Below are 17,236 nucleotides of genomic sequence, written 5' to 3' on the forward strand. Positions count from 1 at the left end.
TGGGCTGGGCTCAGGGCTCCGAGAAGCGCTTGCGCAGTTCTCCCGGGCCGTTTCTCTGCTAAGTCTGAAAGTTAAGCGGAGAGAAATGGGTACCATTGGAAAGCAAGGGCCCATGGAGTGGCCTGGGCGGCGGGACACCTTGATCAGAGGTGTCATTTCATAGCTGAAGAGACTGAGCATCTCCGAGAGCACAGCTTTGGAGCCAGACACAATTGGGGTAATTCCCCTCTCTTTTTTATTTTTTTATTTTTTTACATAGGCCTTACTTTTATTCCTGTGTAAAATGGGCTGGAATCATATGCAAGGCTGTTAATGGAATTGGATGAAATCAAACACATAAAAACGCTCAGCGCGGGGCCTGATAACATCGTGGGTGCCCACTATAACTCATTTAACATTGACGTAGTCCTTCCCAGTTTGCTTTCCCTTCCCTCCCACTCTTCGGTTGATTTAATGATATTCGCTGATCGGGTACCTACTGTGTGTTCGACCCAGTGGACTGGGCTTCAATAGGTTACAGTTGCCATCAAAGAGGGGAAGGGACTCTTCCAAGGTCCCTGCTGCAGCCCAAGCAGAGCCAGTGCTGAACCAGTGCCAGGCAGTACCTAGGTCTCCCGCCTCCGAAGGGGAGATAATTCCGGAAGTGGGAACCAGTCCAGGAGGGGACTTGTCTCAAGGCACGTGTGGGCCCTGACCTTGACTCACGTAAGTTGGGAGCGGGGTGCCCACCACACCCAAGGCTCCCCCATGCAGCCTGAACACCAGTTGCAGGTTAGAGATGGGGGTATTGGGAGATCCCGTGACCTTGGAGGGCAGAGACTCGGAGGAGTTATGGGGGGGAGGGAGTTGGGTTCATGATGGGTGCTGGAGGGGCCTACTGAAATCTGGGAGGAGACATTGGTTCCTAACATGAGGTGAGGGAGTCCTTGTCTTGCTCAGAAGGATCTTATAGATGGGGGGGAGAGAGGGCGTCTGTTGGACGAGGAGGGATTCTAGTCGGGATCGAGATAGCACAGCTGGGTTGCAGGTTCCTGGTTGCCATGAGGAGTAAGGAGCAGTCTAATGGAAGGGCGTCCAAGTCCCGATCAAAAGAACCTGGGCACCACTCTGAGCCAGGACCGTCACGATTGTGGTCCTTTGCCAGGGGCAGCTGGGGGCAGTGGTAATGTAGGCGTCTATGTCGTGTTTAAGAGGGGGCTGTAGTCCATGAGATGAGTCGTTCCGAAAGGTCGTGACGTGGGGCAACAAGGACCCGGCGATTTGCGTCACGGACCGGCAGAAGCAGCCCTGCAACCGTGTACCAAATACAACTCAGACGCGGAACAACACACGCTGTGCGCAGGCGCAGCGCAGGCCGACCCAGACGCTACCGTTGGGGGCGGGCCTGGAGGGGTGGGGCTTGAAAGCATCTCTCTGCGCTTGCGCCTAAGGGGCGTGGCGGTCGCACCTGCGCGAGTTGGGGGAAGGAAGGAGGGGCGAGGTGACGCAGGCGTAATAATAGAGAAGGTGCCAGAAAGATCCAAAACAAGTGGCTGCGGCCGTCGCCCAGGAGTCGTTAGACGCCGGATTCCGGTGAGGATCCAGAGAGGCCTAAGGGCGACTGGTGGCGGGTAGACGGAACCACCTGGGAGTTGGAGAGAGGGCGGTACCACCCTTACAAGGCGAGGGGGTCGGGTTCGGACAGCACCACCTGTGTGGAGAGCAGGGCTACTTAGAGTCGGTCCCACTTGTAGGGGGCAGAGGGTCACTTTGGGATGGTACCAATTGGGTGGAGCGGTGAGGCTCATCGGACAGTACCACTGGACGGAGCCGAGGGTCACATCCAGACAGTACTACCCAGAGTCAAAAGGCAGTCGGCAGGGTGCCTCGGGGTGGGCCCGCAATCTTGTTCAGACCGAATCACTTAGTCGGTTCCGGAGGCTGGTTCGGAACATACCACCTGGGGAGGGGCTTTCGGACTCGGCAGGACAGACTAATCGGTCTAGTGGGGTCTGGCGTCTCAACCTGTTACTAGGGGACCTCGGGCGATACCATTCCTTCCCGGGGAAGGGGGAGGCTGAGACGACTGAAGTGTGAGGGTGGCCCTGCCCCGCGGGATGGGGACGGGGAGACACACTGGCGGAGAAGGGGCCAGGCCCCCACGTCGCTGACCTCCACCCCTCCCCGTTGAGTGGGTTCTAGGCCCTGGTTCGAGCTTGTTCCGCCCCTCTCCCCCGGGTATGGCGCTGTCTGGGTCGACCCCTGCCCCGAGCTGGGAGGAGGATGAGTGCCTGGACTACTACGGGATGCTGTCGCTTCATCGTATGTTCGAGGTCGTGGGCGGGCAGCTGACCGAGTGTGAACTGGAGCTGCTGGCTTTCCTGCTGGACGAGGCTCCCGGCGCCGCTGGCGGCCTGTCCCGCGCTCGTAGCGGCCTGGAGCTGCTGCTGGAACTGGAGCGTCGCGGGCAGTGCGACGAGAGCAACCTGCGTTTTCTAGGGCAGCTCCTGCGCGTGTTGGCCCGGCACGACTTGCTGCCGCACCTGGCGCGCAAGCGGCGCCGGCCAGGTATGGTTAAATGGAAGGGCGAGAGACTTCCGGTGGGGAATGGGCCTTCTTCCCCATCGGGGTCCCTATGGTGCCCTGATATGGACAGCGCCATATCAGACAGCCTATGTCCCATCCCACTCTCCCCTCCTCACAGAGTATCAGTGAGAAACGCAAGAGGGAGGAGGCATGGCGTTGGGAGGGGTGAGCTGGTGGAATTTGGCCACATCAATAATGATGTTTGTGACCACTTTATGGAGGGCTTATTTCATGCTAGGCACAGCGTAAGCCCTTCATATGAACTATCACTTTATATTCTCCTGGTAATCCCATGAGGAAGTCCTATTACTGTCCCACCTTACAGGGAAAACATCAGGTGTAGAGAAGTTAACACGTTGCGTATGGATCACGAGAATCTTCATGAGGGATTTAAACCCCGCCATATGCAACGTGTTAAGCAACTTGTCCATATATAAGAACTGAATCCTGTATGACGGCACAGGAGATACAGGGTGACCATCTGACAAAGTATTTATTCCATGAGGCTTACATTTAGTGGGGGAATCAGACATTAAAACAGATAAACAATTTATTTTTACATATGGTTGTAGAAAGACTAAAAACAAGTAATGGAATATAGAGGGTAGGGAGTTCCACTAAGTGAAGGGAGGCCCCCTTAGATTGGATAACCAGTCAAGACCTTTCAGAGAAGGTGACATTTGAACTGAGGCTGAACTGGTGCCACTGTGCACAGATCTCAGAGGAGAAAAATTCTAGGGAGAGGGAAAGGCAAGCTTTCAAGCCTTGAAGCAGGAATGAATTTGGCATCATCAGAAACCAGTGTGGCAGGAGCAGACGGGACCAAAGCGAGGGCAGAGGTAGATGAGAAGCCACACATCACAGGGGCTTGCAGATAACATAGCTAGAAAAATGGGAGCTAGAAGTCAAACCCCGCTAGCTTGTATCTAGAGTTGATACCCTTAATCCTTGTGAGGGAAGGTTAGCAGTCTTGAGGAGCTGGGAAGGTTTAAGGCATAGGAACCCCACGTTGCATAGGCCTTGAGCTGTTGAGGCGGTGGCTAGTTTGGGGAGGGGGATTGTGAGACTACCTTGCCCATGGTAAGCCCATGGGGTTTGGATAACCAGTAGAAGCGCAGCACTAGGGAAGAACTGACAGCACTTTTGGAAAAATATATCAGGAGGTCAGGCTCTGGAAGAGAAGATTTGGGGAGTCTGCACAGAGGCCTACTCACTCCTTGGGGCCTCAGGGAGAGTGGGGGGGGCAGTTGATGGGGGGTTACATTGTAGGGATCCTGACTATGAGTCAGTTTATGGAATAACTTGGAGCAGCTGTAGACATGGGTCGGGTGGCCCCAGGAGGTGATGAGTCCTCTATGTCAGGAGGCATCGAGCAACCACTAGGAAGGAGGTGTTGGAGGGGGAGTGGGTATCTGGTCTCTGACCTCTGGGGAACTCAGGTACCCCGTGGGGCAGGCATTCATCTCGGGATGGGAATTGGAGGCTGGGCCTGGGAGGGGCTGGAGGCTATGAATACTTCTTTCCATTCTCTCCCCACAGTGTCTCCAGAACGCTACAACTATGACAACTCCAGCTCTTCTTCAAAGAGGACAGAGGGCAGCTGCCATCGCCGTCGGCAGTCAAGCAGTTCTTCAGATGCTCAGCAGGGCCAGTGGGAGACAGGTGAGTCCAGCTGGGGGGGACATGAGTGGTGTCCTTTTCTTGGTTCTGAACCCTGATGAACCTCCCCAATCCTGACCCATCAAGGAAGGGGCCCAAGGGGCCATTCTGTCTCATGTTTGCCTTGTGTGTGTTTACTATTGCTACAAAAACACGTGTCTGGAAGTAACGTATGGAATTGTTTCTTATATGCCATTTAGATGGTTTATATTTCATCTAAATGGTATTACATTATGGGTTCATCATTCTTGACATGGCTGTCTTTGCTGGACATGTTTCTGAGGTTTATTTATGTTGAGTAACTCCAACTGGTGTCTTTTAATTGGTGTGCCTATTAATTTATCCAATCTATCTCCCTCTCCGAGTTTTTTAATTATTCAAATGTAATTTCAAATATGCAAAGAAGTTGAAAGATTAGTGCAGTGAATATGCTCATATTTTATCCACCTAGATTCCATAACTTTAACATTTGCTACTTTTGCTTTACATATGTGTATACATAATTCTGGTGTTTTAGTTGAACTCTTTGAAAGTAAGTTTTAGGTATCAGGACACTTTACCCCTAGATCAGTAGGCCTCTCCTGAGAATAAGGAGATTCTCCTCTACCACTTCAAGACCATTATCGTACCTAAGAAAGTACCAAGACGTTCTCCGATGTCTTGATGGTCCATTTTCATCTCTCCTTAAGACTGTCTCTACTTTCAGGATCCACTCATAGTTGAGTTGTTAAGAATTCAGTTATTACATCTTAATCTCTTATAGAACTGAAATGCCTCCCCCATCCCATGCCATTTTCTTTTTTCCCCATGACATTGACTTACCCTACAAGACCAGCTGTTTTGTAGAGTGTCCCAATTGTTTCCAGAAGTGTCTGATAATTTCCTGATGGTGTCATTTAAATTGTCCCTCTTGTCCCCCATTTTTCCTAAGTGGGAATTGGGTCTGGAGGCTTGATCCGACTCAGGTTCCACGTTTTTGGCAGGAATGTTCCTTGATTGATGCTGTGTGCTTGGCATTGGAGCATATCAGGAAGCAGAAGGTCTAATTTTCCTGTTGTGAGTTTGATCACTTAGTTAAGGTGGTGTCTGCCATATTTATCCTTTATAAAGGGACATTTTCCCCCCTTTATGGTTAGTAGACAATCTATGGGATGACACTTTGGCACAACATGTTTCCCAACAGCATCCCCAGTGGGCTTAGCATCCATTGGTGATCTCTGTCTGAACCATTTATTACACTGGTGTTTGAAAAATGGTTATTTTCTACTACTTTTTCTACATCTGTTAGCTGGCATTCTTTCAAGTTTTCCTTTTCACTCCCTCCCCCCCTTTTTTGTGTTTTGTTGTTGTTGTTGTTGTTGAACTATGGACTCATGCATTCATGTTTATTTGCTGTGTTATAATCAATGAGTCATTCTATCTGGTGTTCAGATTGACTACCTTCTATGTCTTTTTGACATGTCTCCATCATTCATTATGTGCTTCCTGCTTTGTGACACTGCAAGATGTCCTGGGCTCACTTGTATTTTCCCCTCCCTAGCCTTGGACTCAGCGGTTTCCAGAAGCCTGGTATCTTTTGGAGGTAGTGGTATTTAGAGGCCAAGATGTGCTGAGTGTGTGCATTGTAGTGACTAGAGTTAGAAACTGTGCTTTAAAAAAGTTCATATTGGTGATGAACACACAATGTAATATACCGATATACAGATGTATTATAGAATTGTACACTTGAAACCTATGTAATTTTACTAACCAATGTCACCCCAATAAATTTACTATTTAAAAGTTTATATTAGTATTTTTAATTCAAAATTCACATAACAAGGATTTTTTCTCTTACACGGAAAATAATTGTTCCTAATAACATTGAGATGTGGGTTTATTTGCTTTATTTTACAACAAGAAAAAATAGCTTTAAAATTACAATGTTAATATCTGCTGACTATAGGTACTGAAGGAAACCATGTATTTGTGGTTCTTCACCTCAGAGTATATCTATTGAGAGTTTGCAGTCAGAATATTCTTCCAAGTAGCTTGAAGTAATTCTTTTGTCTTGGTCATGTTACTAATTGTATATACAATTAGATTCATTTGTATCTGTTTGTGTTTAATTTTATGGTTTGTTTCTTCTGTCTGTGAAGTTTTTTGAATATGTGAAAACTAACTTATGTAAAGAAGATGTTCTTAGAAGTATCACTTCCACTATTCTCCCTAAACAAATAGGTAACCGGTGTCATTCTTACTTTCATTCTCATTTTCAATTTCATTCACACAGTGTTTCATCTTGCAGAAATATCAAATATGTATATAGTCTTGTGTCTTCTTTTTTTTTAACGTGCAGTTATTCTTTATTATTATTATTATTATTATTGTTATTATTATTGGAGGGCACAGCTCACGGTGGCCCATATGGGGATAGAACCGGCAACTCTAGTGTTATTAGCACTACGCTCCAACCAACTGAGCCAACCGACCACCCCCTCTTCTCCTTTCGTATGTGAAGTATCGCAACCTGTAGACACTTTTTTTTTTAAGGAGGGCACAGCTCACAGCAGCCTATGCGGGGATCGAACCAGCAACCAACCATCTGAGCTAACTGGCCACCCCTATAGACATTTCTTTTTTTTCCCCACTATAGACATTTCTTTTGCACATTGCTTTCCTTCACTAAATATCCTGGAAATTACTCTCTATTCTTTTTGCTGGACATTCACATTATTTTCACTTAATAACTATAAACAGTGCCTCAGTGGCTGCTGCCATGCTGGTCTCCTGGTGTGAGCGTGCAGTGATTTCTCTAGGATCACACCTGAGAGTGGGACTGCTGTGAGGGAGTCATGCTCGTCTGCCCTTCTAGATGATGCTAGGTTATACTTATTCCTCATCTGATGAACGAGACTTCTGAGGCACAGGAAACAGAGGGCCTCACCCACCGTCTCACTGTACAGACACCAGCCTCGATCTCTTCCCCGGGCACCGCCTTGGTCCTCTACCTATCATCCCGGTCCTCAGTAACCCCATCTGTCTCTGCTCAGGCTCCCCACCAACCAAGCGGCAGCGGCGGAGTCGGGGCCGGCCCAGTGGTGGTGCCAGACGGCGTCGGAGAGGAGGCCCAGCCGCCCCCCGGCGGCAGCAGCAGCAGCAGGAGCCGGCCAGACCTGCCTCGGAAGGCAAAGTGACCTGTGGTAGGTGTCTGTGGTCCTCGGGGAATGCATGTACAGTGACTAGCAGGCTGCAGAGCCAGAGGACAGGAGGAGCGGGCATTTGTTTGGGGTGCGGCACCCCTGTGGACACCTAGCGGGCGCGTACTCGCTCCCATCCCTCTGTTCAGCACAGTGGGATCCTCCTCCTTTCTGTCGCCATCTTGCTTGCTTCCATCCTGCTCATAGCTGAAGGAGCACGTCGTGTGCCGCTTCCTCCAGGAAACCTTCCCTGGCCCCAATTTCATTTGTTTATTCAGCCAACCTTTGCAGGGGTGTATTTATTCAACAGTCCTTTCTTCTGCAGGGGTGCAAACGGGACCCTGAGACAGGCTGTCCAATTTAACTGCGGCTTTGGCACTTAAATAGGCTGGTTGATCTTGGGCAGGGCACTGAACCCCTTTGTGCCTCAGTTTCCTCTCTGAGGCTGGTAATGGTACCTTCCAAACAGGGTTGTGGAAAGAGAAAATGCATTAACGCTCATATACTCGGAACTGGGCCTTCCCAGACCTTTGCTACGTACCAGTTTTCTCACTGACTGCCATGTGTTTGGGGTGGGAATAGTGGTAAGGTCCCTGCCCTTGTGGAGGTGACCCTCTTTCCAGTACAGTGACAGACCAGTGAAACTGAAGCTCACTTTGAATAGTAAGTGCCATGAAGAGAGGGTGGGGACTCTGGAGGCGCCAGGCCGGCCTCAGAGCAGATGGGGGTTTGGATTTTATTCCATGAATCAAGTGCTATTAAGGTTTTTGAGCGGGGGGAGGTGAGGCAGTTTGACAGCTGTTTTTAAAGGAACTCTGAGCCCGTCTGGAAAACAGTTAATAAATGAGTTAGGATTTGTAAAGTACTTAGAACAGCTCCGGACACATGGCACATGCCCTGTTGGGTGCATGTTAAGGCAATTAAACAAAGTAGGAGCAGGGAAATGGGTGACGGGGTTGCCCAGTCCAGTAAGAAGGGGAGGTCCGGCCTGGAGTGGTCGCAGTGGAGAGGGTGAGAAGGGGGCTGGACTAAGGAAATGAAGACATGGGCTGAGCAGACCTGTAGGCAGCTTGAGCTGGGCAGGCTGGGGCACTCTGCTGTGGACACTCACGCTCAGACCTTGCCCTTGGGAAATTCCACCTGGTCCTGAGGGGAGGACACAGGCCTGGGGGGCACACTATCTCTCACACACTCCCCCCTGCCCACCTCTCCGGTACCCTGTCTTCCGAGTTGGGCAAGCCTGCAGACATAGAGGGGATCAGGTGGGGAGATGCTCAGGCAGAGGTGGGAGGATTGGAATTACAGGTGGGAAGGTCCAAAGTTGCAGCTGCTCTACATTGCCCAGAATACCTTGCGGCTCCCTCCTGCCATTGGCAGAGCCTCCTCCAGCCCACAGAGCACCAGTGCCTGCTGCCTCCTGGGTGAGGCCCTCCTGACTGGGCGCCACATCCACGCCATAGATGAGGCTGCAGATAGCTGTGCTGGGTGAGTCCGGAGGCACAGACCAATAGAGCCGGCTTGTGATCTCAGACAGCCCCCGGCTTCAAGGGATGGCTGCCTGGTCATGACTCTACCCCGACTCAGGGGTAATTACCAGAGCCACCAGGCTGGCTGTGTGGCCCAAGGAGTCATTGCCTCCCTAGGGAGCACGCCAAGCTGAGGCTGGGGAGGGGTTTTGCCAGTAGAGGCATCAGGTCTTTTCCTTGAGGGCAGGATGGTTCTTCATGGGGTGTGGCTGGCTTTTGGGGGGGGATGGGTAAGCAGGTCTGACTGCTGACTCAGAGGCAGGGTGGGGCTGGAGTGAGGCTTCTCCAGTAGGGCCCTGGTTTTCCCCTCTGAAAGTGGAGCTAGCTTACCTTTAAGGAAGCCCAGTCCCAGGGGTAGAAGGAGGCCTTTCCAGACTTGAGTGAGGAAGGAGCCTGTCGTTCTTGTCCCCTCCTTACCTGTCATAGCTGTGGTTGATTGACCCTCTGTCGGCTGCCCTCCGATGAGGGGTAGAACCAGACTAAACTCCACAGGGCCCAAGAATGTAAGGAAGAAGGGCATGGCGGGTCGGGTGGGGGTCCTGGTCTTGGACACAGGACCGTTGAGTTTCTATGTCCCTCTCAGGGCCATCCATTGGATGCTGTGCTGGGTGTGGTACCCCTGACCTCGAAGTCTCAAGATAGCATTGAGGTATAGGGGTGATGGCCCCCATTGTAGATGGCAGGGGTGGGGCTGGGCTGAAACTTGGGGTTTGTTCATTTGGTAATTCTACATATATTTATAAAGCGTTTACTATATGCTAGGCACCGCAGGGATGGGAGGCTCTTGCTCTCACGGAGCTTGAGTTCTGGTGGGAGGAGAAAGCCAGGAGACAGAGATGTCAGATGTCAGTCGAGAAGAGAAACAAAGCAGAGCAAAGGGGTAGAGAGTGATGGAGGATGCAGTTTTAGATGTATTTTCTAGATTGGGTAGTCTAGGGAGGCCTCTTAGAAGAGCATGTGGATGGCTGGGGAAGAAAACTGAGATAGAGGGGACAGCAGGAGCCAAGGCTGGAGTGGGAGTGTGCCATGGTGGTGAGGAGGTGGCGGGAGCTGGCAGGGCTGAATCCAAGGGAGCAAGAGGAGGCTCTGGGAGGTAAAGGCAAGAGAGATGACCAGGAGCCCGTCCTACAGAGCCTGTGACCCGTGGATCAGGGCTTCCCATTTTTTAAAATGTTGGAAAGCAATTGGAGAATTTGAATAACAGGCTGCACTTCACTTTTCTCCCAATACTTTCTGTGTAGAAGATACAGAAGCAAACAGACTAGTGTAATGAACCCTGGCTCTCCATCACCAGCATCAACGGTTGTCACTTGTGGCTGATGCTCTTTCATCAGCCATTTTATTTGGGAATCAGTTCCAAGTGTCCTGTGATTTCATGTGTAGGTTTTTCACTATGTACTTCTAAAAGATGAGAGTGCTCTAAAAAAATTAACAATTTTTTATTATCAAATGTCTAACGAATGCTCAAATTTCCAATCGTCTCATAAGTATTGGTTCTTCTAAGTCTCTCCTAATCTATCAGACTCCCCTGCCATCTGTTTTCTCTCTCCCCCATTCCCTTACACTGTATTTGTTAAAAGTAGTCCCATAGCCTTTTCCAAAGACTGGATTTTGCCAGTTGCATCCTGTGGTAGGGTTGATTGAACGTGTTCCCCTGTGGTCTGTATTTCCGGAAAATTGGTAGTTGGGACGGAGAGGCTTGATCAGCTTCTGGTTTCATGTTGTTTTTCAAGCTCACGTCCTAGGTGGTATTGTGCCCTTACCTTTCTCTGAGGTTGGTGGCCGCTTCTCCTTATTGCCTTGACCATTAGCTCAGTAGAGGTTGAAGAACTTTACATTTGATGCCATGACTCTGGGTGTGTCTGGGGAAGAGACTAGAGGAAAGGAGGGGTCTTCCTGTTGTCCGGAGGACGGCGATGCTGGCCCTGCCCTGGCGGCGAAGGTAGCACACTGGCTGCCTCTCTTCGCCACGCACCATGGGAGCTCAGGTCCTCTGTCTCCAGCGGCCCTACTAGGAACTCGCAGAGGGAAGAACCTGAGTGAGATTATCTCTGGCCCCCAACCATACCCAGCACAGGGCCTGGCACACAAGGCTGCTTATCTGCTCACGTGGTCTGGGGCCTGCCCCTCATACCTTCCCTGGTCCCCCACTAGGAGGTCCCTCCCATTTTCCTCGGTGTCTCATTCTGTCTAAGAAGAGAGACTGATGATGTGTGGGTTTGGGGGACAGGAGGGTTCTGGGGCCCACCTGAGTGCAGGAGGCAGGAGCAGCTCCCCTCTCTAGGAAGACATAGCCCCACCCTCTGCTCTGGGGCCAGGGAACATTTTCCTACAGCTGCCCAAGTGGAGAGAAACTGTTGAAAAACGCTTGGTATTTCTGGCCACAGGAAACAACTCAGCCAGCCCCCAGCCCAGGTCGCATGAATGCTCGGTACCTTTCTTGCCTCACCCCTCACTATCACACCTGGGCCAGTCCATCCACTTCTCTCCATGTCTGCTGCTTCCATCCTGGGCCAGCCACCTGCGGCCTTCCGGGACTGCTGCTCTGGTCCTGTTCCCGACCACCCACCTGTACTTGGAAGACTCATTATGTGCCAGGCCCTGGCCTCAGCTCTTAACCTGCATCCAGTCGTGTAATCCTCACAGTGGGCCCATGGGAGCAGGTGCTGGGGTTAGGGTGTTGTCACGGAGGGGGCCACTGAAGTGTGGAGAGGTGTGGTCACCTCAGGAGGTCCCAGACTTCCTGCCTTGGGCTTGCCAGGGTGTGGTTGGCCCCACCCCTCCAATTGTCCCCTTGTGTCCTCTTTCTCCACGGGTGACCCAGCCATACAAGCCCTCAGCCTGTGAATGCTCCAGGTTCATTTTTGGCCTCTGGACTTGAATGTGACATTCTCTGTCCTGAGGGTGCTGCTTGTCCCTTCCCTCCTGTTTTCCTGTCTCCATCTACTTGTCCTCCTTTACATTTCACTTCCAATGTCATTTCCTGGAGAGGTCCTTTCTGATCGTTTCAATCTAAATTATACCTTGCTCTCTATAATTTTCTGTCCTTGCCCTCAGGATGTCTTTTAATTATAGATTTCTGTGTATGATTGTGAGAGGCAGCAAGCAGGATGGGGTAGTTAAGAGTTCAGGCTCTGGAGCCAGGCACCTCGGTTGGAATTCCAGCTCTGCCCCTTCCTGCCTTTGTGGCCTTGGGCAGGTGACTCATCCCCTGTGCCTCATTTTCCCCATCTGCACAAAGGGGATAATAGCACTGCCTCGTAAGGTTGCAGGGATGATCAAAGGGATCAGTAGGTGTGGAGTGTGTGCCGGCCTGCGGGAAGTACTATAGAGGTGTTGCCTGTTGTTACTAAATTATTTTGGTAGGAGTCAAGGAGAGGATTGCTCTAAGTGCTATGATTTAGGGCCGGAGATGGAGCGGTTCAGAAATGTAGCTTCTCCTTTGCCCCTCCTCGCGCTGTGTGCTGTCCTCTTGTGTTTTAGACCAAGGTTGGACTGTGGTCTGGTGAAGGATTTCCTCCTCTATAAGTGGGGATAATGAGGTGCTGTGAGGATTCTGGGGCCTGAGGGAGGGGAGGGACTTGGGTGGGCCAGGCACACAGGAAGCACTTGTGGCAGGGTGCTCGTGTCCCCCCATGTTCCCGGCACTCAGTAAATAGCTTTTGAATGAAAGAATGAACAAGACACACACAACCCCACCCTGGTTCTGTCTGTCTTCTGTCTCCCGTGTTGTCTGGGGGGCTCGGGAGGCTCTTTATGCCACAGGTGTAGCAGCAGCCTGTGCTGAGGAGAAAGGCCATCTCGGAGAGGGTTCACCTGGGTGGGACACAGTGGGTGACGGGGGGTGTTCTGAGCAGAGGCGGTGGGTCGGCCATTTTGTGAGTGAGTAAGGCAGGTGCTGGGAGCGCTTCCCTGGTGACTGGAGGACAGCGTATGGGAGGACGTAGCTGGGATTGAAGGAGGAGATGAGGGAGGAGGTTGGGTCAGAGGGCAGGGCCTGGGCAGGGGCTGTGGGATTAGAGGCGGGTGTTGAAATCACAGTTCCTGTTTCTGAGTGCGTTCTGTGATGTAGGCCCTAGGTCAGGCATTTCCCAAGTTGCCTCATTTAATCCTCATGATCCCACCGTGTAGTAGGGACCTCTTGTTTGTTTATGTTTTTCAGATGGGGAAACTGAGGCTCAGAGAGGTGAGGTCACATGCCCAAGGCCCCACAGCTAGAGTGTGGCAGAGCCGGGACTCGCCTCAAGGTCTGTCGGACTCCGCCACCTGGCTGTGCCTCTGTCACTGAGCAGCCCCATGTGGCCTTGGACAGGTGCTGCCCCTCCCAGCCCCCTGCCCCCTGGCCCACGTCAACTGAGGGCATGGTGACTCATGGGAGTCAAGGGTATGGGACCAGAGGTCTGACCTGGTCCTTAGAATGAAGGGAGCCGGCCTGAGTGCCGCGGGGAGTCCTGAGGGCCAAGGCCAGGAAGGTTTCCCTGGGCCTTGAGCAGAGAGGGTGAGGTTCACCTCAAGGCAGAAAGAGGAAGGGTTTGGGGTTTGGGGTGGGAGGAGGAAGTGGGAGATGCTGAGAACTCATCTGAGGGAACAGGAACCTGCTTTCTACTTTGTGCTCTGCTGCTGACACGGTCTGTGAAAGGTGAAGGGCGTCCGGGGTATGACACTTCCCCTCCCAGGGCTGCAGTTTCTTCATCTGTCAAGTGGGTTGAATGTGGCCTCTGCCCCACAGGGCTGATCCTGCTGAGTCCCCAGAGTAAAGTGTTTGGCACATCCGAGATGTCGGTGGCTGCCATTCTTGGAGCACCTGTTGGGCACCGTGTGTGCACAGTGCCAGCTAGTTCCTTTCTATTCTTCGCTCTTTTTAATCCTCTTAACCCTTCACAGCAGGAATTGTCCCCTGGTTTAGGCAGGAACCTGGGCTCGGAGGTTGTGACTTGTCCCAGGTAACACAGCCAATGCCTGAAACTTCTAGGTTGGAATCGGGTCCATTGACCCAAAGCTGTTCTCTCGGGCCTGGGAGGTTCCGTGACCTCTGTCGAGTGCTGCCACTGCCTGGCCCTGCGACCTTGGGCTAGTCACTGCACTTCTCTTTGCTTCCGTTTCCTCCTCTGTACATTGGGAGTGATAAGAGGGCCTGCCTCACAGGGTAGTTTGTAGATTCAGTGAGTTCATAGGAGTCCAGCACTTGGAGTGGTACCTGGCAGACAGCGCTCTGTGCTGTGTGGTGCGGACTGCAGTTGTTATTCCAGCTTATAGCTGATCCTCAGGACAGCCTGTGCCATGTGTGGAGAGGAGGTTTTCTATTAGTAGTCCCTCTTCGTAGGTGTGAATTCAGTAATCCCAAAGGGAGATGATATTCCCGAGGTCACATTTACAAGGATAGTCTTACAAGTCCTGTGTCCTGTCCCCTGTGCATAGCTGCCACCTTATTTGGGCTGATGAGGGTGGTAAGTGACAGAAACTCAACTCAGATTGGCTTAAGCAGAAAGCAGATTGTAGCTGGAACTCATGTGATGAGCTCAGAAGTCTTTCCTTCTCTATCACGGGTGCAGGCTTCATTGTCTCCCCTCCTGGTGGCATATGGCCCCCAGCAGTTCCAGGCTTACCGCTCCATCTTAGCTTCTGTGGAAAGACAGTACCTGGTTCCAGTAGAGCTAGCCCAGCTCCAGCCTCGAGTCCCCTGTGCTTGGTATTTGCTGGGTGGTTAGGGGCCTGGGGAGATGGTTGGCCCCACATGAATCTCACTATTTAAGGGTGGGAGAGGGGTGAGGCTGGTTTCCTAAAGGCAAGTCCATTCATTCATGCATTGGTTCTTCCACAAATAGGATTATATATTGAGCACCTACTGTGTGCCACAGGGCTATACAAGTGAATGAAACAGACAAAAATTCCGTTCTTCAGGGAGCTCACATTGTGGGGAGACAGGTGATAAGCGTGACAGTAAGGGGAGAAGGTGATAAGTGCGCTGGGAAAAGTGGAGCAGGGTATGGGAACTGGGAATGCTGGGGGCCAGGGGCGTGGGGGGGGTTTAAATAGGGTGGTCGGGGTAGGCCTCATTGGGAAGGTGGCACTTGAGCAAAGACCTGAAGGAAGTGAGGGAGCAAGTCCTGAGGGCAAAACATCCCCAGCTGAAAGAGAGGCAGGGCCAGGCGGAACCTGCCTGGTGGTGGGGGGAGAAGCAAGGAGAGGATGAGGCTTGAGTGGGGCACGTGAGGGACAGAGGAGGAGGGTGGCAGGTCAAGAGATAACAGGCCAGACCACAGGAGGGAAGCCATGTGAGGGTGTTACCCGTAGTTGGGTGTGGTTACCAGAAGGGGGAAGGATGTGGGGGCAGCTGCAGTGCAACCCACTGGGCAGCAGGAGTTGCCTGCAGAGGCGGCTCGAGGGAGGGAGGGAGAGAGGGTGGCAGTTCCCCTGGTCTTCCTGTGCTGTGAGTTGGTGCCGGCCCCTCACTGACCAGTCCCTTCTTCCTCACAGACATTCGGCTCAGGGTGCGAGCAGAGTACTGTGAACATGGGCCGGCCTTGGAGCAAGGAGTGGCGTCCCGGCGGCCCCAGGCGCTGGCGCGGCAGCTGGACGTGTTCGGGCAGGCCACTGCAGTGCTCCGCTCCCGAGACTTGGGCTCCGTGGTGTGTGACATCAAGTTCTCGGAGCTCTCCTATCTGGACGCCTTCTGGGGTGACTACCTGAGTGGTGCCCTGCTGCAGGCCCTGCGGGGTGTGTTCCTGACTGAGGCCCTGCGTGAGGCCGTGGGCCGGGAGGCTGTCCGCCTGCTGGTCAGTGTGGACGAGGCTGACTACGAGGCTGGCCGGCGCCGCCTGTTGCTGATGGAGGAGGATGGGGGGCGGCGCCCCACTGAGGCCTCCTGATCCTGGATCTGGCAGGACTGACCCCACCTCCTAGGCTCCGGGCCACCTTCTCCCCTGGAGGACGAAGATCATCTCTGCCACTAGGAGACCATCACTCCGGCAGCTCTGAGGACTGCGACAGACAGATAGATGGCCAGGCTCCCTGATAGCCTGGCGCCTTGACAGCTCTTCCGACAGGATGTGGGCTCTGAGGCCTAAACCACTTCCAGCTGAGTTTCCTTCCCAAGCTCCCTCAATCCCCACCCCCAGGTGTGTTCTTTCAGCTTCAGGGGGCCAGGGGCTCGGGCATGCAGATCCCAAAGAGAAGGAGACACAGCCACACACTCACCAAAGGCCCCCTGCACATCACGTCCCTGACCCTGGGCTGTGGGCACGCACTGCCCCCATGTACATCTCCCCTGGGCTACTGCGCTGGCCTCCTCCACACACTTCTTTGGCCTAAGGGCTTCTCTCAGGATCTCGGAATTACCCCCCCCCCCCAAACCTCCACCCTGGGCTTCAGCCACATTGGGCACTGGGGCTAGGGCACACATGGCACCTGCTCACCTTGCCCACACATCTCTGCAGCCAGCCAGGGCTCTGCCCGCCTTCCACACATAGACCTGGCCCTCTACCTTCTTCTGCTCCCCAGAGCTGGACATGGCCTTGCACAAGGACCTGCGCCCAGAGTGTTACGTGTGTGGCAACAGCATCAGACCAAGTGTGTTAATTACCCATGGGGCCAGGACCAGAAGCCAGCTGACTTCTCAGAAAGAGAAAGCAAAGGCTTGGGGGCTGATGGGAAAGGCCTTTTACAAATGGCGCCAATAAAACTGCCCTGGAAGGGGCATAGGTGGGCCTCAAGGTTCCCTAGGACTCTTTCTTAAATGGGCTGGAGGAAGGAGCTGGTGAGAGCCTGGGCCTGGTACCAGTCCTGGAGTTTGTGGCCCAGTATAGTATCAGGCTGGAGGGTGGGCAGGATGCTAAATCATCTGCCAGCTGCTACCACAGGCTTGCCTGCCTCTCTGGACCTCAGTATCCTCATCTGTCAGAGGAAATAACTGCCTTGGAGTCATAAACACTCCCAGCCTATTCGTGAGTGCTGTGCTCCTTGGGAGTGCTTGTATTTTCCACTAGTTCAGTGAGGTGGGTCAGTGATCTGCAAGGCTGACAGAGCCCAGAGGTTTGGAAACCAAACCAGCAACCAGGCTTCTCTGCCTAGAATCCCTCTCCAGGTGGCTCCCTGCCCCTCACACCTTCTGGACAGTCACCTCCTGAAATCTGGATCTCCTAACTCTTCTGAGGCCAAACACTTCTCCCTACCGCCCTGTGGCTGCAGGAGGTTGTGGCTCCTGCTCTTTCCCCACCCCTTGTTTATGAGCTTAGGAACTCAAGTTCTTACACAATATCCGGGGTTTTTCTTCCTGAGGGGGAAGGGAGTCTGGGGTGGGGTAGGCAG

General features: G+C 52.6%; 1 protein-coding gene across 5 annotated transcripts; it reads left to right on the forward strand.

Moving 5' to 3' along the window:
* Positions 1 to 6: 6 nt before the first annotated feature.
* DEDD2 (death effector domain containing 2) lies at positions 7 to 16,641 on the forward strand. 5 transcript variants are annotated; one of them, XM_074314247.1, is made up of 6 exons: positions 11 to 217; positions 496 to 705; positions 2,182 to 2,547; positions 4,105 to 4,227; positions 7,257 to 7,406; positions 15,407 to 16,641. In XM_074314247.1, exons 3-6 carry the CDS (start codon positions 2,220 to 2,222, stop codon positions 15,796 to 15,798), a joined length of 993 nt encoding a protein of 330 aa, XP_074170348.1. In that variant the 5' UTR covers positions 11 to 217; positions 496 to 705; positions 2,182 to 2,219; the 3' UTR covers positions 15,799 to 16,641. The 5 variants fall into 5 exon arrangements, with proteins under 5 accessions (XP_019569318.2, XP_074170348.1, XP_019569317.2 ...); XM_019713759.2 differs by lacking the exon at positions 496 to 705 and having other exon boundaries at positions 7 to 217; XM_019713758.2 differs by lacking the exon at positions 11 to 217 and having other exon boundaries at positions 241 to 705.
* Positions 16,642 to 17,236: the final 595 nt, after the last annotated feature.

This window comes from Rhinolophus sinicus, linkage group LG11 (genome assembly GCF_036562045.2).
Source record: "Rhinolophus sinicus isolate RSC01 linkage group LG11, ASM3656204v1, whole genome shotgun sequence".
In the NCBI taxonomy this organism is placed as follows: Eukaryota; Metazoa; Chordata; class Mammalia; order Chiroptera; family Rhinolophidae; genus Rhinolophus; species Rhinolophus sinicus.

What these genes read in the sequence shown, in the direction of transcription:
- DEDD2 (XM_019713759.2), top strand. Translation starts at nt 2,220, where the DNA reads ATGGCGCTGTCTGGGTCGACCCCTGCCCCGAGCTGGGAGGAGGATGAG. An exon ending in GCAGGGCCAGTGGGAGACAG is followed by an intron (nt 4,228 to 7,256) that starts GTGAGTCCAGCT and finishes GTCTCTGCTCAG; the next exon opens with GCTCCCCACCAACCAAGCGG. An exon ending in GGAAGGCAAAGTGACCTGTG is followed by an intron (nt 7,407 to 15,406) that starts GTAGGTGTCTGT and finishes TCTTCCTCACAG; the next exon opens with ACATTCGGCTCAGGGTGCGA.